The 19,920-nt window shown below is 43.3% G+C and overlaps 3 protein-coding genes and 2 pseudogenes across 3 annotated transcripts; all 5 read right to left on the bottom strand.

Moving 5' to 3' along the window:
- Nucleotides 1-1,445: 1,445 nt before the first annotated feature.
- On the bottom strand, nucleotides 1,446-2,797 carry LOC137278939 (puff II/9-2 protein-like). The gene is made up of 3 exons (XM_067811439.1): nucleotides 2,674-2,797; nucleotides 2,316-2,361; nucleotides 1,446-2,061 (listed from the first exon to the last, which is right to left on the bottom strand). The coding sequence occupies exons 1-3, from the start codon at nucleotides 2,795-2,797 to the stop codon at nucleotides 1,446-1,448; spliced, it is 786 nt and encodes a 261-aa protein (XP_067667540.1).
- A 2,613-nt stretch (nucleotides 2,798-5,410) lies between these two features.
- On the bottom strand, nucleotides 5,411-6,762 carry LOC137278940 (plasminogen-binding group A streptococcal M-like protein PAM). The gene is made up of 3 exons (XM_067811440.1): nucleotides 6,639-6,762; nucleotides 6,281-6,326; nucleotides 5,411-6,026 (listed from the first exon to the last, which is right to left on the bottom strand). The coding sequence occupies exons 1-3, from the start codon at nucleotides 6,760-6,762 to the stop codon at nucleotides 5,411-5,413; spliced, it is 786 nt and encodes a 261-aa protein (XP_067667541.1).
- Nucleotides 6,763-9,103: 2,341 nt separating this feature from the next.
- Nucleotides 9,104-10,455, bottom strand: LOC137278941 (puff II/9-2 protein-like; annotated as a pseudogene).
- A 2,341-nt stretch (nucleotides 10,456-12,796) lies between these two features.
- LOC137278942 (puff II/9-2 protein-like) lies at nucleotides 12,797-14,148 on the bottom strand (annotated as a pseudogene).
- A 2,341-nt stretch (nucleotides 14,149-16,489) lies between these two features.
- Nucleotides 16,490-17,841, bottom strand: LOC137278944 (plasminogen-binding group A streptococcal M-like protein PAM). Its single transcript, XM_067811441.1, has 3 exons — nucleotides 17,718-17,841; nucleotides 17,360-17,405; nucleotides 16,490-17,105 (listed from the first exon to the last, which is right to left on the bottom strand). Exons 1-3 carry the CDS (start codon nucleotides 17,839-17,841, stop codon nucleotides 16,490-16,492), a joined length of 786 nt encoding a protein of 261 aa, XP_067667542.1.
- Between the last annotated feature and the right edge of the window lie 2,079 nt (nucleotides 17,842-19,920).

The raw sequence follows: 19,920 nt of genomic DNA on the forward strand, positions 1-19,920 counted from the left end.
GTCATCGTATCTCATCTACATAGATCGATGCTCATCCTGTTGATCACTGGATTGTCTGGTCCAGACTCCATTATTTACAGACCACCGCCATATGACTGAACTATTGCTAACTGCGGTGTTAGCAATAGTATTACACAACAAACAAACATTGCATGATCAGCAGATTCACGTCTGTAGGATGTAAATATATTTAACTGTATTTATTAGTAAATAATCATAACTCCCTTCCAGAATGCACCTCCATGTCATAACGAGGACATAGGCTTACATTCCCAACATAGGTACTATGTGTCAAGTTTGTTGCTGATGTTTTCACGATGATAATGGTGCATTTTGCTATTAAAGCATAGAAACTCACTCACTCCATACCTCCTGACAGGGACATACCCTAAACCAGGTGTGGTTGGTGAACCATGTCAGCATCGGATGCTAAAAGACTATGCTTATTAAATTTTCAGTGTGATCCACACACTACTTTCGCCGAACCAATACATGATCAGTACACACACTTTAGCAGTATCACTGCATCACCAGTACACTCCCTCTAGCAGTACCACTGCATCACCAGTACACTCCCTCTAACAGTACTACTGCGTCACCTTTGCACCCACTCTAGCAGTACCACTGCATCACCAGTACACTCACTCTAGCAGTACTACTGTCACCAGTACACTCACTCTAGCAGTACTAATGCGTCACCAGTACACTCACTTTAGGATTGCTAATGCGTCACCGGTACACTCACTATGGCTGTACCACTGCGTCACCAGTCCACTCACTATGGCAGTACCACTGCATCACCAGTCCACTCACTATGGCAGTACCACTGCAGCGCCAGTACATTCATTCTAGCAGTACTAATGCGTCACCAGTAAACTCACTTTAGGTTTCTTAATGCGTCACCAGTACACTCACTATGGCTGTACCACTGTATCACCAGTACACTCACTATGGCAGTACCACTTCGTCACCAGTACACCGACTATAGCTGTACTACTGCATTACCAGCAGACCCACTTCAGCAGTACCACTGCATGATCAGTGCGTGCACTTTAGCATCGCATTGCATGATCAGTAGATGTTTTTCAGCAGTAGTATTACACTTAAGCAGTGCCATACGTGACCAGTTGACTTCTGCACTGTATGATGAGGAGTTGCCTACCAGTAGCAAAGGCATTGCATAAACTGTTTCAAAGACAGCAGTCACAAAAACTAAAATGTCGACAGTTAAAAAGTTTAATCATCTTTAGGCACAATTTTCATTTTACAAATATACCTAAATTCATCTTGTAATGCCAACAGATGTTGCTCAATATGAGAAAAACATTGTTAATAAAGGCACGTAGTCAGTAAATGTTCACATAATTAAGTTACAAATATACACAGGCATGTTCGCACTCCATCAAAGGAATTCTTCAGTAACCACATGACATTGTCCAATTTTCTTAATCCATCTGGTGGACTCTTCTTGAATATCGGAGTGACTGTTGAGATACAGTTTGACATCTACTTATGTCCTTTGGTCTGAGTTCTTTGCCAGTAGGTGTGGCCTTGACCTTGCTGTCAGCTTTTGTCTTCATCTTACTATCTCCACAAGCAGACGGGGTGTTCCTGTTCTTTAGTGCAGGCTGGATCTTGGCCGGCGCTCTGCTTTGGGTTTTTCCTGTATAGGGCCTTTGTGCCTTCTTCGGGTGGGATGGAGGAGCTACCACTGGGAGACTGGCCTGAGCCTTGACTGGAGTTTGGCAGGTCAGAGATAAAGCCTGACGCCGGATAGATTTCAGCTGGTTGAGCTCTTGCTCCAGCTTCTTCTTCTGCTCTGCATCCGCCTGTTTCTCCTTTTCCCAGCTGCTGGTGAGCTCCTCCAGCGTCTGTTTTAGTTCCTGCAGTTCGGCATGCTCCATGGTCAAACTGAGCTTGAAATTGAGATATTCTACTCGGAACTCGGCCCTCTCTTTCTCGGCTTTACGTCTCAGTTCCTGTTCACGTCGGAGCTCCCGGCTCTGTTTCTCATTCACCTGGCGCAGGTTCTCGTTTTCTTGGAGAAGATGGTCAAGCAGGCTGTGAAGAAGATATTGACTGTGTAAAAACATCGTGGTTATAACTGAGTAGATATTAACAACACTCAACATGCCTTCCAAAAGAATCCAAATGAAGATGGATATGATTGCAATGTCTCCTAAGTTTATTCTCAAAATATATGGTCAAAATCCAAACACTTTTACATCTGAGTACACATGAGGAACCAGATAGTTTTGGTTGTTCATACCACTGGAAAATATAGAGACTTCTCGTCCGTCGTGGCTTCTGCTTACCTCTCTTCCATATCGCCTACTTGACATTTCAAGTCCATGTATTGAGCTGAAAACAAGCACGAATCGTCTTAATCCTTGGAGAGTGAGTGAATGAAATTGTACGTCACATCGTCAGTATTTCAGCCATGGTATGAGGACTAAACATCGGATTACAAGTCGCGCATACGCACGTATCCAAAGTGGACTGTACGCAACAACAGTTCTCTTCATACGTTCGGCGTGTTGAAGAATACACATCCATTTAAGAACAATAGTTATTAAATTTATGTGACGTACAAAAACATCCCATATTTATTCTTTTATAGTGTCACTCGGAATACATCCCAAATACTTGAAACGCAGTAGATCGATGACCTACCGAGTAAATCTTGGTGTAGTTCCGTGGATCTTGGGCTACACGTGTAAGACGCCTCGTTTTTCACTTCGAGAATGGGAGAGAGAAGTTTGCGTTGCTTCGAACGACCTTTCGTGCGCAAAGTCATCTGTTCGATAGATAAACATATTCTTATTGAATACGGGAATGATAAACAAGATTCTTAACTGACGTCAGCACCGTTGCCTTTTTACCAATTTCAGAAACTATTCCTTTGTATCTATTGTAGGCGATCAACGAAGTTAAGATGTATTAAGCGAGATGCTTTTAGTTTGGAGCCTGAAGAAAATACACCTGTAGTACTTTCAACACATTTGCTTACCTTATTGGCAAGAGATCAAGGTCACAGCAAAATCAATTATCTGCAATCCACAACAGTAACAGTCTGACAAGCAGCAAATGTACGTCTGAACACAAGGGCGATGTGTCTAGAACTGAGGCTTGGACTAGGAACGTCGTCATGGAACCATTCTATGACGTCATATCTATTGTGACGTCACCCACACTGTCGGCTGACCATGCCCATTGTAGCGACTGACGGTATACCTTACTACACGCATCCCCGTTTGAGCTGTGGCTCAGTTTACCAACACGTATTGAGGACGCGTGAACAAATTATACATTTTGAACACTGCACACTATATATAAATTTAACCCCGGAAAACACTATCACTAATATTATCGTTAGGGATATAGGTACAATATGCTTATACCCTCCCCCTTCTCACTTTCGCAGTACCACGTGTACCTCTACATGGCCAGTAGTCTCAGTAGTACATAGATGTATGACATATTTCATACCGATAATGCTAACTCTCTTCCGGATTGCTTCTCCCATTCATGCCAAATATCCAAGATTTAGTTTTCCCACATAGATACAGCGTGTCAAGCGCGTTTCTAATGTTAACTACGTTGATATTGCTGAATATTGCATAAAGCTGCATCACTCATTCCAGGAGACGGGGGACAAGCTCTAACAAGCTTTCCTGTTATAGATGTTCATCAATCAAACCCCATGACTATCCGGGTTAGAACGGACCTTCAGCCACCCATGCTTGTCGTAAGAGGCGACTAACGGGATCGGGCTGACAGTAACTTGAACACATGTCATCGTATCTCATCTACATAGATCGATGCTCATCCTGTTGATCACTGGATTGTCTGGTCCAGACTCCATTATTTACAGACCACCGCCATATGACTGAACTATTGCTAACTGCGGTGTTAGCAATAGTATTACACAACAAACAAACATTGCATGATCAGCAGATTCACGTCTGTAGGATGTAAATATATTTAACTGTATTTATTAGTAAATAATCATAACTCCCTTCCAGAATGCACCTCCATTTCATAACGAGGACATAGGCTTACATTCCCAACATAGGTACTATGTGTCAAGCTTGTTGCTGATGTTTTCACGATGATAATGGCGCATTTTGCTATTAAAGCATAGAAACTCACTCACTCCATACCTCCTGACAGGGACATACCCTAAACCAGGTGTGGTTGGTGAACCATGTCAGCATCGGATGCTAAAAGACTATGCTTATTAAATTTTCAGTGTGATCCACACACTACTTTCGCCGTACCAATACATGATCAGTACACACACTGTAGCAGTATCACTGCATCACCAGTACACTCACTCTAGCAGTACTAATGCGTCACCAGTACACTCACTTTAGGATTGCTACTGCGTCACCAGTACACTCACTATGGCTGTACCACTGCGTCACCAGTACACTCCCTCTAGCAGTACCACTGCATCACCAGTACACTCCCTCTAACAGTACTACTGCGTCACCTTTGCACTCACTCTAGCAGTACCACTGCGTCACCAGTACACTCACTCTAGCAGTACTACTGTCACCAGTACACTCACTTTGGCAGTATCACTGCATCACCAGTACACTCCCTATGGCAGCACTACTGCAGTGCCAGTACACTCACTCTAGCAGTACTAATGCGTCACCAGTACACTCACTTTAGGATTGCTAATGCGTCACCAGTACACTCACTATGGCTGTACCACTGCGTCACCAGTACACTCACTATGGCAGTACCACTGCATCACCAGTCCACTCACTATGGCAGTACCATTGCAGCGCCAGTACATTCATTCTAGCAGTACTAATGCGTCACCAGTACACTCACTTTAGGATTCCTAATGCGTCACCAGTGCACTCACTATGGCTGTACCACTGTATCACCAGTACACTCACAATGGCAGTACCACTTCGTCACCAGCACACCAACTATAGCTGTACTACTGCATTACCAGCAGACCCACTTCAGCAGTACCACTGCATGATCAGTGCGTGCACTTTAGCATCGCATTGCATGACCAGTAGATGTTTTTCAGCAGTAGTATTACACTTAAGCAGTGCCAATACGTGACCAGTTGACTTCTGCACTGTATGATGAGGAATTGCCTACCAGTAGCAAAGGCATTGCATAAACTGTTTCAAAGACAGCAGTCACAAAAACTAAAATGTCGACAGTTAAAAAGTTTAATCATCTTTAGGCACAATTTTCATTTTACAAATACACCTAAATTCATCTTGTAATGCCAACAGATGTTGAACAATATGAGAAAAACATTGTTAATAAAGGCACGTAGTCAGTAAATGTTCACATAATTAAGTTACAAATATACACAGGCATGTTCGCACTCCATCAAAGGAATTCTTCAGTAACCACATGACATTGTCCAATTTTCTTAATCCATCTGGCGGACTCTTCTTGAGTATCGGAGTGACTGTTGAGATACAGTTTGACATCTACTTATGTCCTTTGGTCTGAGTTCTTTGCCAGTAGGTGTGGCCTTGACCTTGCTGTCAGCTTTTGTCTTCATCTTACTATCTCCACAAGCAGACGGGGTGTTCCTGTTCTTTAGTGCAGGCTGGATCTTGGCCGGCGCTCTGCTTTGGGTTTTTCCTGTATAGGGCCTTTGTGCCTTCTTCGGGTGGGATGGAGGAGCTACCACTGGGAGACTGGCCTGAGCCTTGACTGGAGTTTGGCAGGTCAGAGATAAAGCCTGACGCCGGATAGATTTCAGCTGGTTGAGCTCTTGCTCCAGCTTCTTCTTCTGCTCTGCATCCGCCTGTTTCTCCTTTTCCCAGCTGCTGGTGAGCTCCTCCAGCGTCTGTTTTAGTTCCTGCAGTTCGGCATGATCCATGGTCAAACTGAGCTTGAAATTGAGATATTCTACTCGGAACTCGGCCCTCTCTTTCTCGGCTTTACGTCTCAGTTCCTGTTCACGTCGGAGCTCCCGGCTCTGTTTCTCATTCACCTGGCGCAGGTTCTCGTTTTCTTGGAGAAGATGGTCAAGCAGGCTGTGAAGAAGACATTGACTGTGTAAAAACATCGTGGTTATAACTGAGTAGATATTAACAACACTCAACATGCCTTCCAAAAGAATCCAAATGAAGATGGATATGATTGCAATGTCTCCTAAGTTTATTCTCAAAATATATGGTCAAAATCCAAACACTTTTACATCTGAGTACACATGAGGAACCAGATAGTTTTGGTTGTTCATACCACTGGAAAATATAGAGACTTCTCGTCCGTCGTGGCTTCTGCTTACCTCTCTTCCATATCGCCTACTTGACATTTCAAGTCCATGTATTGAGCTGAAAACAAGCACAAATCGTCTTAATCCTTGGAGAGTGAGTGAATGAAATTGCACGTCACATCGTCAGTATTTCAGCCATGGTATGAGGACTAAACATCGGATTACAAGTCGCGCATACGCACGTATCCAAAGTGGACTGTACGCAACAACAGTTCTCTTCATACGTTCGGCGTGTTGAAGAATACACATCCATTTAAGAACAATAGTTATTAAATTTATGTGACGTACAAAAACATCCCATATTTATTCTTTTATAGTGTCACTCGGAATACATCCCAAATACTTGAAACGCAGTAGATCGATGACCTACCGAGTAAATCTTGGTGTAGTTCCGTGGATCTTGGGCTACACGTGTAAGACGCCTCGTTTTTCACTTCCACAATGGGAGAGAGAAGTTTGCGTTGCTTCGAACGACCTTTCGTGCGCAAAGTCATCTGTTCGATAGATAAACATATTCTTATTGAATACGGGAATGATAAACAAGATTCTTAACTGACGTCAGCACCGTTGCCTTTTTACCAATTTCAGAAACTATTCCTTTGTATCTATTGTAGGCGATCAACGAAGTTAAGATGTATTAAGCGAGATGCTTTTAGTTTGGAACCTGAAGAAAATACACCTGTAGTACTTTCAACACATTTGCTTACCTTATTGGCAAGAGATCAAGGTCACAGCAAAATCAATTATCTGCAATCCACAACAGTAACAGTCTGACAAGCAGCAAATGTACGTCTGAACACAAGGGCGATGTGTCTAGAACTGAGGCTTGGACTAGGAACGTCGTCATGGAACCATTCTATGACGTCATATCTATTGTGACGTCACCCACACTGTCGGCTGACCATGCCCATTGTAGCGACTGACGGTATACCTTACTACACGCATCCCCGTTTGAGCTGTGGCTCAGTTTACCAACACGTATTGAGGACGCGTGAACAAATTATACATTTTGAACACTGCACACTATATATACATTTAACCCCGGAAAACACTATCACTAATATAATCGTTAGGGATATAGGTACAATATGCTTATACCCTCCCCCTTCTCACTTTCGCAGTACCACGTGTACCTCTACATGGCCAGTAGTCTCAGTAGTACACAGATGTATGACATATTTCATACCGATAATGCTAACTCTCTTCCGGATTGCTTCTCCCATTCATGCCAAATATCCAAGATTTAGTTTTCCCACATAGATACAGCGTGTCAAGCGCGTTTCTAATGTTAACTACGTTGATATTGCTGAATATTGCATAAAGCTGCACCACTCATTCCAGGAGACGGGGAACAAGCTCTAACAAGCTCCCCTCTTATAGATGTTCATCAATCAAACCCCATGACTATCCGGGTTAGAACGGACCTTCAGCCACCCATGCTTGTCGTAAGAGGCGACTAACGGGATCGGGCTGACAGTAACTTGAACACATGTCATCGTATCTCATCTACATAGATCGATGCTCATCCTGTTGATCACTGGATTGTCTGGTCCAGACTCCATTATTTACAGACCACCGCCATATGACTGAACTATTGCTAACTGCGGTGTTAGCAATAGTATTACACAACAAACAAACATTGCATGATCAGCAGATTCACGTCTGTAGGATGTAAATATATTTAACTGTATTTATTAGTAAATAATCATAACTCCCTTCCAGAATGCACCTCCATTTCATAACGAGGACATAGGCTTACATTCCCAACATAGGTACTATGTGTCAAGCTTGTTGCTGATGTTTTCACGATGATAATGGCGCATTTTGCTATTAAAGCATAGAAACTCACTCACTCCATACCTCCTGACAGGGACATACCCTAAACCAGGTGTGGTTGGTGAACCATGTCAGCATCGGATGCTAAAAGACTATGCTTATTAAATTTTCAGTGTGATCCACACACTACTTTCGCCGTACCAATACATGATCAGTACACACACTTTAGCAGTATCACTGCATCACCAGTACACTCCCTCTAGCAGTACCACTGCATCACCAGTACACTCCCTCTAACAGTACTACTGCGTCACCTTTGCACTCACTCTAGCAGTACCACTGCGTCACCAGTACACTCACTCTAGCAGTACTACTGTCACCAGTACACTCACTTTGGCAGTATCACTGCATCACCAGTACACTCCCTATGGCAGCACCACTGCAGTGCCAGTACACTCACTCTAGCAGTACTAATGCGTCACCAGTACACTCACTTTAGGATCCCTAATGCGTCACCAGTACACTCACTATGGCTGTACCACTGTATCACCAGTACACTCACTATGGCAGTACCACTTCGTCACCAGTACACCGACTATAGCTGTACTACTGCATTACCAGCAGACCCACTTCAGCAGTACCACTGCATGATCAGTGCGTGCACTTTAGCATCGCATTGCATGACCAGTAGATGTTTTTCAGCAGTAGTATTACACTTAAGCAGTGCCAATACGTGACCAGTTGACTTCTGCACTGTATGATGAGGAATTGCCTACCAGTAGCAAAGGCATTGCATAAACTGTTTCAAAGACAGCAGTCACAAAAACTAAAATGTCGACAGTTAAAAAGTTTAATCATCTTTAGGCACAATTTTCATTTCACAAATACACCTAAATTCATCTTGTAATGCCAACAGATGTTGCACAATATGAGAAAAACATTGTTAATAAAGGCACGTAGTCAGTAAATGTTCACATAATTAAGTTACAAATATACACAGGCATGTTCGCACTCCATCAAAGGAATTCTTCAGTAACCACATGACATTGTCCAATTTTCTTAATCCATCTGGTGGACTCTTCTTGAGTATCGGAGTGACTGTTGAGATACAGTTTGACATCTACTTATGTCCTTTGGTCTGAGTTCTTTGCCAGTAGGTGTGGCCTTGACCTTGCTGTCAGCTTTTGTCTTCATCTTACTATCTCCACAAGCAGACGGGGTGTTCCTGTTCTTTAGTGCAGGCTGGATCTTGGCCGGCGCTCTGCTTTGGGTTTTTCCTGTATAGGGCCTTTGTGCCTTCTTCGGGTGGGATGGAGGAGCTACCACTGGGAGACTGGCCTGAGCCTTGACTGGAGTTTGGCAGGTCAGAGATAAAGCCTGACGCCGGATAGATTTCAGCTGGTTGAGCTCTTGCTCCAGCTTCTTCTTCTGCTCTGCATCCGCCTGTTTCTCCTTTTCCCAGCTGCTGGTGAGCTCCTCCAGCGTCTGTTTTAGTTCCTGCAGTTCGGCATGATCCATGGTCAAACTGAGCTTGAAATTGAGATATTATACTCGGAACTCGGCCCTCTCTTTCTCGGCTTTACGTCTCAGTTCCTGTTCACGTCGCAGCTCCCGGCTCTGTTTCTCATTCACCTGGCGCAGGTTCTCGTTTTCTTGGAGAAGATGGTCAAGCAGGCTGTGAAGAAGACATTGACTGTGTAAAAACATCGTGGTTATAACTGAGTAGATATTAACAACACTCAGCATGCCTTCCAAAAGAATCCAAATGAAGATGGATATGATTGCAATGTCTCCTAAGTTTATTCTCAAAATATATGGTCAAAATCCAAACACTTTTACATCTGAGTACACATGAGGAACCAGATAGTTTTGGTTGTTCATACCACTGGAAAATATAGAGACTTCTCGTCCGTCGTGGCTTCTGCTTACCTCTCTTCCATATCGCCTACTTGACATTTCAAGTCCATGTATTGAGCTGAAAACAAGCACAAATCGTCTTAATCCTTGGAGAGTGAGTGAATGAAATTGCACGTCACATCGTCAGTATTTCAGCCATGGTATGAGGACTAAACATCGGATTACAAGTCGCGCATACGCACGTATCCAAAGTGGACTGTACGCAACAACAGTTCTCTTCATACGTTCGGCGTGTTGAAGAATACACATCCATTTAAGAACAATAGTTATTAAATTTATGTGACGTACAAAAACATCCCATATTTATTCTTTTATAGTGTCACTCGGAATACATCCCAAATACTTGAAACGCAGTAGATCGATGACCTACCGAGTAAATCTTGGTGTAGTTCCGTGGATCTTGGGCTACACGTGTAAGACGCCTCGTTTTTCACTTCCACAATGGGAGAGAGAAGTTTGCGTTGCTTCGAACGACCTTTCGTGCGCAAAGTCATCTGTTCGATAGATAAACATATTCTTATTGAATACGGGAATGATAAACAAGATTCTTAACTGACGTCAGCACCGTTGCCTTTTTACCAATTTCAGAAACTATTCCTTTGTATCTATTGTAGGCGATCAACGAAGTTAAGATGTATTAAGCGAGATGCTTTTAGTTTGGAACCTGAAGAAAATACACCTGTAGTACTTTCAACACATTTGCTTACCTTATTGGCAAGAGATCAAGGTCACAGCAAAATCAATTATCTGCAATCCACAACAGTAACAGTCTGACAAGCAGCAAATGTACGTCTGAACACAAGGGCGATGTGTCTAGAACTGAGGCTTGGACTAGGAACGTCGTCATGGAACCATTCTATGACGTCATATCTATTGTGACGTCACCCACACTGTCGGCTGACCATGCCCATTGTAGCGACTGACGGTATACCTTACTACACGCATCCCCGTTTGAGCTGTGGCTCAGTTTACCAACACGTATTGAGGACGCGTGAACAAATTATACATTTTGAACACTGCACACTATATATACATTTAACCCCGGAAAACACTATCACTAATATAATCGTTAGGGATATAGGTACAATATGCTTATACCCTCCCCCTTCTCACTTTCGCAGTACCACGTGTACCTCTACATGGCCAGTAGTCTCAGTAGTACACAGATGTATGACATATTTCATACCGATAATGCTAACTCTCTTCCGGATTGCTTCTCCCATTCATGCCAAATATCCAAGATTTAGTTTTCCCACATAGATACAGCGTGTCAAGCGCGTTTCTAATGTTAACTACGTTGATATTGCTGAATATTGCATAAAGCTGCACCACTCATTCCAGGAGACGGGGAACAAGCTCTAACAAGCTCCCCTCTTATAGATGTTCATCAATCAAACCCCATGACTATCCGGGTTAGAACGGACCTTCAGCCACCCATGCTTGTCGTAAGAGGCGACTAACGGGATCGGGCTGACAGTAACTTGAACACATGTCATCGTATCTCATCTACATAGATCGATGCTCATCCTGTTGATCACTGGATTGTCTGGTCCAGACTCCATTATTTACAGACCACCGCCATATGACTGAACTATTGCTAACTGCGGTGTTAGCAATAGTATTACACAACAAACAAACATTGCATGATCAGCAGATTCACGTCTGTAGGATGTAAATATATTTAACTGTATTTATTAGTAAATAATCATAACTCCCTTCCAGAATGCACCTCCATTTCATAACGAGGACATAGGCTTACATTCCCAACATAGGTACTATGTGTCAAGCTTGTTGCTGATGTTTTCACGATGATAATGGCGCATTTTGCTATTAAAGCATAGAAACTCACTCACTCCATACCTCCTGACAGGGACATACCCTAAACCAGGTGTGGTTGGTGAACCATGTCAGCATCGGATGCTAAAAGACTATGCTTATTAAATTTTCAGTGTGATCCACACACTACTTTCGCCGTACCAATACATGATCAGTACACACACTTTAGCAGTATCACTGCATCACCAGTACACTCCCTCTAGCAGTACCACTGCATCACCAGTACACTCCCTCTAACAGTACTACTGCGTCACCTTTGCACTCACTCTAGCAGTACCACTGCGTCACCAGTACACTCACTCTAGCAGTACTACTGTCACCAGTACACTCACTTTGGCAGTATCACTGCATCACCAGTACACTCCCTATGGCAGCACCACTGCAGTGCCAGTACACTCACTCTAGCAGTACTAATGCGTCACCAGTACACTCACTTTAGGATCCCTAATGCGTCACCAGTACACTCACTATGGCTGTACCACTGTATCACCAGTACACTCACTATGGCAGTACCACTTCGTCACCAGTACACCGACTATAGCTGTACTACTGCATTACCAGCAGACCCACTTCAGCAGTACCACTGCATGATCAGTGCGTGCACTTTAGCATCGCATTGCATGACCAGTAGATGTTTTTCAGCAGTAGTATTACACTTAAGCAGTGCCAATACGTGACCAGTTGACTTCTGCACTGTATGATGAGGAATTGCCTACCAGTAGCAAAGGCATTGCATAAACTGTTTCAAAGACAGCAGTCACAAAAACTAAAATGTCGACAGTTAAAAAGTTTAATCATCTTTAGGCACAATTTTCATTTTACAAATACACCTAAATTCATCTTGTAATGCCAACAGATGTTGCACAATATGAGAAAAACATTGTTAATAAAGGCACGTAGTCAGTAAATGTTCACATAATTAAGTTACAAATATACACAGGCATGTTCGCACTCCATCAAAGGAATTCTTCAGTAACCACATGACATTGTCCAATTTTCTTAATCCATCTGGTGGACTCTTCTTGAGTATCGGAGTGACTGTTGAGATACAGTTTGACATCTACTTATGTCCTTTGGTCTGAGTTCTTTGCCAGTAGGTGTGGCCTTGACCTTGCTGTCAGCTTTTGTCTTCATCTTACTATCTCCACAAGCAGACGGGGTGTTCCTGTTCTTTAGTGCAGGCTGGATCTTGGCCGGCGCTCTGCTTTGGGTTTTTCCTGTATAGGGCCTTTGTGCCTTCTTCGGGTGGGATGGAGGAGCTACCACTGGGAGACTGGCCTGAGCCTTGACTGGAGTTTGGCAGGTCAGAGATAAAGCCTGACGCCGGATAGATTTCAGCTGGTTGAGCTCTTGCTCCAGCTTCTTCTTCTGCTCTGCATCCGCCTGTTTCTCCTTTTCCCAGCTGCTGGTGAGCTCCTCCAGCGTCTGTTTTAGTTCCTGCAGTTCGGCATGATCCATGGTCAAACTGAGCTTGAAATTGAGATATTATACTCGGAACTCGGCCCTCTCTTTCTCGGCTTTACGTCTCAGTTCCTGTTCACGTCGCAGCTCCCGGCTCTGTTTCTCATTCACCTGGCGCAGGTTCTCGTTTTCTTGGAGAAGATGGTCAAGCAGGCTGTGAAGAAGACATTGACTGTGTAAAAACATCGTGGTTATAACTGAGTAGATATTAACAACACTCAGCATGCCTTCCAAAAGAATCCAAATGAAGATGGATATGATTGCAATGTCTCCTAAGTTTATTCTCAAAATATATGGTCAAAATCCAAACACTTTTACATCTGAGTACACATGAGGAACCAGATAGTTTTGGTTGTTCATACCACTGGAAAATATAGAGACTTCTCGTCCGTCGTGGCTTCTGCTTACCTCTCTTCCATATCGCCTACTTGACATTTCAAGTCCATGTATTGAGCTGAAAACAAGCACAAATCGTCTTAATCCTTGGAGAGTGAGTGAATGAAATTGCACGTCACATCGTCAGTATTTCAGCCATGGTATGAGGACTAAACATCGGATTACAAGTCGCGCATACGCACGTATCCAAAGTGGACTGTACGCAACAGCAGTTCTCTTCATACGTTCGGCGTGTTGAAGAATACACATCCATTTAAGAACAATAGTTATTAAATTTATGTGACGTACAAAAACATCCCATATTTATTCTTTTATAGTGTCACTCGGAATACATCCCAAATACTTGAAACGCAGTAGATCGATGACCTACCGAGTAAATCTTGGTGTAGTTCCGTGGATCTTGGGCTACACGTGTAAGACGCCTCGTTTTTCACTTCCACAATGGGAGAGAGAAGTTTGCGTTGCTTCGAACGACCTTTCGTGCGCAAAGTCATCTGTTCGATAGATAAACATATTCTTATTGAATACGGGAATGATAAACAAGATTCTTAACTGACGTCAGCACCGTTGCCTTTTTACCAATTTCAGAAACTATTCCTTTGTATCTATTGTAGGCGATCAACGAAGTTAAGATGTATTAAGCGAGATGCTTTTAGTTTGGAACCTGAAGAAAATACACCTGTAGTACTTTCAACACATTTGCTTACCTTATTGGCAAGAGATCAAGGTCACAGCAAAATCAATTATCTGCAATCCACAACAGTAACAGTCTGACAAGCAGCAAATGTACGTCTGAACACAAGGGCGATGTGTCTAGAACTGAGGCTTGGACTAGGAACGTCGTCATGGAACCATTCTATGACGTCATATCTATTGTGACGTCACCCACACTGTCGGCTGACCATGCCCATTGTAGCGACTGACGGTATACCTTACTACACGCATCCCCGTTTGAGCTGTGGCTCAGTTTACCAACACGTATTGAGGACGCGTGAACAAATTATACATTTTGAACACTGCACACTATATATACATTTAACCCCGGAAAACACTATCACTAATATAATCGTTAGGGATATAGGTACAATATGCTTATACCCTCCCCCTTCTCACTTTCGCAGTACCACGTGTACCTCTACATGGCCAGTAGTCTCAGTAGTACACAGATGTATGACATATTTCATACCGATAATGCTAACTCTCTTCCGGATTGCTTCTCCCATTCATGCCAAATATCCAAGATTTAGTTTTCCCACATAGATACAGCGTGTCAAGCGCGTTTCTAATGTTAACTACGTTGATATTGCTGAATATTGCATAAAGCTGCACCACTCATTCCAGGAGACGGGGAACAAGCTCTAACAAGCTCCCCTCTTATAGATGTTCATCAATCAAACCCCATGACTATCCGGGTTAGAACGGACCTTCAGCCACCCATGCTTGTCGTAAGAGGCGACTAACGGGATCGGGCTGACAGTAACTTGAACACATGTCATCGTATCTCATCTACATAGATCGATGCTCATCCTGTTGATCACTGGATTGTCTGGTCCAGACTCCATTATTTACAGACCACCGCCATATGACTGAACTATTGCTAACTGCGGTGTTAGCAATAGTATTACACAACAAACAAACATTGCATGATCAGCAGATTCACGTCTGTAGGATGTAAATATATTTAACTGTATTTATTAGTAAATAATCATAACTCCCTTCCAGAATGCACCTCCATTTCATAACGAGGACATAGGCTTACATTCCCAACATAGGTACTATGTGTCAAGCTTGTTGCTGATGTTTTCACGATGATAATGGCGCATTTTGCTATTAAAGCATAGAAACTCACTCACTCCATACCTCCTGACAGGGACATACCCTAAACCAGGTGTGGTTGGTGAACCATGTCAGCATCGGATGCTAAAAGACTATGCTTATTAAATTTTCAGTGTGATCCACACACTACTTTCGCCGTACCAATACATGATCAGTACACACACTTTAGCAGTATCACTGCATCACCAGTACACTCCCTCTAGCAGTACCACTGCATCACCAGTACACTCCCTCTAACAGTACTACTGCGTCACCTTTGCACTCACTCTAGCAGTACCACTGCGTCACCAGTACACTCACTCTAGCAGTACTACTGTCACCAGTACACTCACTTTGGCAGTATCACTGCATCACCAGTACACTCCCTATGGCAGCACCACTGCAGTGCCAGTACACTCACTCTAGCAGTACTAATGCGTCACCAGTACACTCACTTTAGGATCCCTAATGCGTCACCAGTACACTCACTATGGCTGTACCACTGTATCACCAGTACACTCACTATGGCAGTACCACTTCGTCACCAGTACACCGACTATAGCTGTACTACTGCATTACCAGCAGACCCACTTCAGCAGTACCACTGCATGATCAGTGCGTGCACTTTAGCATCGCATTGCATGACCAGTAGATGTTTTTCAGCAGTAGTATTACACTTAAGCAGTGCCAATACGTGACCAGTTGACTTCTGCACTGTATGATGAGGAATTGCCTACCAGTAGCAAAGGCATTGCATAAACTGTTTCAAAGACAGCAGTCACAAAAACTAAAATGTCGACAGTTAAAAAGTTTAATCATCTTTAGGCACAATTTTCATTTTACAAATACACCTAAATTCATCTTGTAATGCCAACAGATGTTGCACAATATGAGAAAAACATTGTTAATAAAGGCACGTAGTCAGTAAATGTTCACATAATTAAGTTACAAATATACACAGGCATGTTCGCACTCCATCAAAGGAATTCTTCAGTAACCACATGACATTGTCCAATTTTCTTAATCCATCTGGTGGACTCTTCTTGAGTATCGGAGTGACTGTTGAGATACAGTTTGACATCTACTTATGTCCTTTGGTCTGAGTTCTTTGCCAGTAGGTGTGGCCTTGACCTTGCTGTCAGCTTTTGTCTTCATCTGACTATCTCCACAAGCAGACGGGGTGTTCCTGTTCTTTAGTGCAGGCTGGATCTTGGCCGGCGCTCTGCTTTGGGTTTTTCCTGTATAGGGCCTTTGTGCCTTCTTCGGGTGGGATGGAGGAGCTACCACTGGGAGACTGGCCTGAGCCTTGACTGGAGTTTGGCAGGTCAGAGATAAAGCCTGACGCCGGATAGATTTCAGCTGGTTGAGCTCTTGCTCCAGCTTCTTCTTCTGCTCTGCATCCGCCTGTTTCTCCTTTTCCCAGCTGCTGGTGAGCTCCTCCAGCGTCTGTTTTAGTTCCTGCAGTTCGGCATGATCCATGGTCAAACTGAGCTTGAAATTGAGATATTCTACTCGGAACTCGGCCCTCTCTTTCTCGGCTTTACGTCTCAGTTCCTGTTCACGTCGCAGCTCCCGGCTCTGTTTCTCATTCACCTGGCGCAGGTTCTCGTTTTCTTGGAGAAGATGGTCAAGCAGGCTGTGAAGAAGACATTGACTGTGTAAAAACATCGTGGTTATAACTGAGTAGATATTAACAACACTCAGCATGCCTTCCAAAAGAATCCAAATGAAGATGGATATGATTGCAATGTCTCCTAAGTTTATTCTCAAAATATATGGTCAAAATCCAAACACTTTTACATCTGAGTACACATGAGGAACCAGATAGTTTTGGTTGTTCATACCACTGGAAAATATAGAGACTTCTCGTCCGTCGTGGCTTCTGCTTACCTCTCTTCCATATCGCCTACTTGACATTTCAAGTCCATGTATTGAGCTGAAAACAAGCACAAATCGTCTTAATCCTTGGAGAGTGAGTGAATGAAATTGCACGTCACATCGTCAGTATTTCAGCCATGGTATGAGGACTAAACATCGGATTACAAGTCGCGCATACGCACGTATCCAAAGTGGACTGTACGCAACAACAGTTCTCTTCATACGTTCGGCGTGTTGAAGAATACACATCCATTTAAGAACAATAGTTATTAAATTTATGTGACGTACAAAAACATCCCATATTTATTCTTTTATAGTGTCACTCGGAATACATCCCAAATACTTGAAACGCAGTAGATCGATGACCTACCGAGTAAATCTTGGTGTAGTTCCGTGGATCTTGGGCTACACGTGTAAGACGCCTCGTTTTTCACTTCCACAATGGGAGAGAGAAGTTTGCGTTGCTTCGAACGACCTTTCGTGCGCAAAGTCATCTGTTCGATAGATAAACATATTCTTATTGAATACGGGAATGATAAACAAGATTCTTAACTGACGTCAGCACCGTTGCCTTTTTACCAATTTCAGAAACTATTCCTTTGTATCTATTGTAGGCGATCAACGAAGTTAAGATGTATTAAGCGAGATGCTTTTAGTTTGGAACCTGAAGAAAATACACCTGTAGTACTTTCAACACATTTGCTTACCTTATTGGCAAGAGATCAAGGTCACAGCAAAATCAATTATCTGCAATCCACAACAGTAACAGTCTGACAAGCAGCAAATGTACGTCTGAACACAAGGGCGATGTGTCTAGAACTGAGGCTTGGACTAGGAACGTCGTCATGGAACCATTCTATGACGTCATATCTATTGTGACGTCACCCACACTGTCGGCTGACCATGCCCATTGTAGCGACTGACGGTATACCTTGCTACACGCATCCCCGTTTGAGCTGTGGCTCAGTTTACCAACACGTATTGAGGACGCGTGAACAAATTATACATGTTGAACACTGCACTATATATAAATTTAACCCCGGAAAACACTATCACTAATATTATCGTTAGGGATATAGGTACAATATGCTTATACCCTCCCCCTTCTCACTTTCGCAGTACCACGTGTACCTCTACATGGCCAGTAGTCTCAGTAGTACATAGATGTATGACATATTTCATACCGATAATGCTAACTCTCTTCCGGATTGCTTCTCCCATTCATGCCCAATATCCAAGATTTAGTTTTCCCACATAGATACAGCGTGTCAAGCGCGTTTCTAATGTTAACTACGTTGATATTGCTGAATATTGCATAAAGCTGCACCACTCATTCCAGGAGACGGGGGACAAGCTCTAACAAGCTCTCCTGTTATAGATGTTCAACAATCAAACCCCATGACTATCCGGGTTAGAACGGACCTTCAGCCACCCATGCTTGTCGTAAGAGGCGACTAAAAGGATCGGGCTGACAGTAACTTGAACACATGTCATCGTATCTCATCTACATAGATCGATGCTCATCCTGTTGATCACTGGATTGTCTGGTCCAGACTCCATTATTTACAGACCACCGCCATATGACTGAACTATTGCTAACTGCGGTGTTAGCAATAGTATTACACAACAAACAAACATTGCATGATCAGCAGATTCACGTCTGTAGGATGTAAATAGATTTAACTGTATTTATTAGTAAATAATCATAACTCCCTCTCAGAATGCACCTCCATTTCATAACGAGGACATAGGCTTACATTCCCAACATAGGTACTATGTGTCAAGCTTGTTGCTGATGTTTTCACGATGATAATGATGCATTTTGCTATTAAAGCATAGAAACTCACTCACTCCATACCTCCTGACAGGGACATACCCTAAACCAGGTGTGGTTGGTGAACCATGTCAGCATCGGATGCTAAAAGACTATGCTTATTAAATTTTCAGTGTGATCCACACACTACTTTCGCCGTACCAATACATGATCAGTACACACACTTTAGCAGTATCACTGCATCACCAGTACACTCACTCTAGCAGTACCACTGCATCACCAGTACACTCCCTCTAACAGTACTACTGCGTCACCTTTGCACTCACTCTAGCAGTACCACTGCGTCACCAGTACACTCACTCTAGCAGTACTACTGTCACCAGTACACTCACTTTGGCAGTATCACTGCATCACCAGTGCACTCCCTATGGCAGCACCACTGCATCACCAGTACACTCACTCTAGCAGTACTAATGCGTCACCAGTACACTGACTTTAGGATTGCTAATGCGTCACCAGTACACTCACTATGGCTGTACCACTGCGTCACCAGTACACTCACTATGGCAGTACCACTGCATCACCAGTCCACTCCCTATGGCAGTACCACTGCAGCGCCAGTACATTCATTCTAGCAGTACTAATGCGTCACCAGTACACTCACTTTGGGATTCCTAATGCGTCACCAGTACACTCACTGTGGCTGTACCACTGTATCACCAGTACACTCACTATGGCAGTACCACTTCGTCACCAGTACACCGACTATAGCTGTACTACTGCATTACCAGCAGACCCA

Source organism: Haliotis asinina, chromosome 3 (genome assembly GCF_037392515.1).
Source record: "Haliotis asinina isolate JCU_RB_2024 chromosome 3, JCU_Hal_asi_v2, whole genome shotgun sequence".
Classification (NCBI taxonomy): Eukaryota; Metazoa; Mollusca; class Gastropoda; order Lepetellida; family Haliotidae; genus Haliotis; species Haliotis asinina.

Excerpts from the sequence above, each read along its gene's own strand:
- LOC137278944 (XM_067811441.1), bottom strand. The coding sequence starts at position 17,841 with ATGACTTTGCGCACGAAAGGTCGTTCGAAGCAACGCAAACTTCTCTCT. Across the intron at positions 17,406-17,717 it reads ACTACACCAAGATTTACTCG|CTCAATACATGGACTTGAAA; the intron begins GTAGGTCATCGA and ends GCTTGTTTTCAG. Across the intron at positions 17,106-17,359 it reads GTAGGCGATATGGAAGAGAG|CCTGCTTGACCATCTTCTCC; the intron begins GTAAGCAGAAGC and ends TCTTCTTCACAG.
- LOC137278939 (XM_067811439.1), bottom strand. The coding sequence starts at position 2,797 with ATGACTTTGCGCACGAAAGGTCGTTCGAAGCAACGCAAACTTCTCTCT. Across the intron at positions 2,362-2,673 it reads ACTACACCAAGATTTACTCG|CTCAATACATGGACTTGAAA; the intron begins GTAGGTCATCGA and ends GCTTGTTTTCAG. Across the intron at positions 2,062-2,315 it reads GTAGGCGATATGGAAGAGAG|CCTGCTTGACCATCTTCTCC; the intron begins GTAAGCAGAAGC and ends TCTTCTTCACAG.
- LOC137278940 (XM_067811440.1), bottom strand. The coding sequence starts at position 6,762 with ATGACTTTGCGCACGAAAGGTCGTTCGAAGCAACGCAAACTTCTCTCT. Across the intron at positions 6,327-6,638 it reads ACTACACCAAGATTTACTCG|CTCAATACATGGACTTGAAA; the intron begins GTAGGTCATCGA and ends GCTTGTTTTCAG. Across the intron at positions 6,027-6,280 it reads GTAGGCGATATGGAAGAGAG|CCTGCTTGACCATCTTCTCC; the intron begins GTAAGCAGAAGC and ends TCTTCTTCACAG.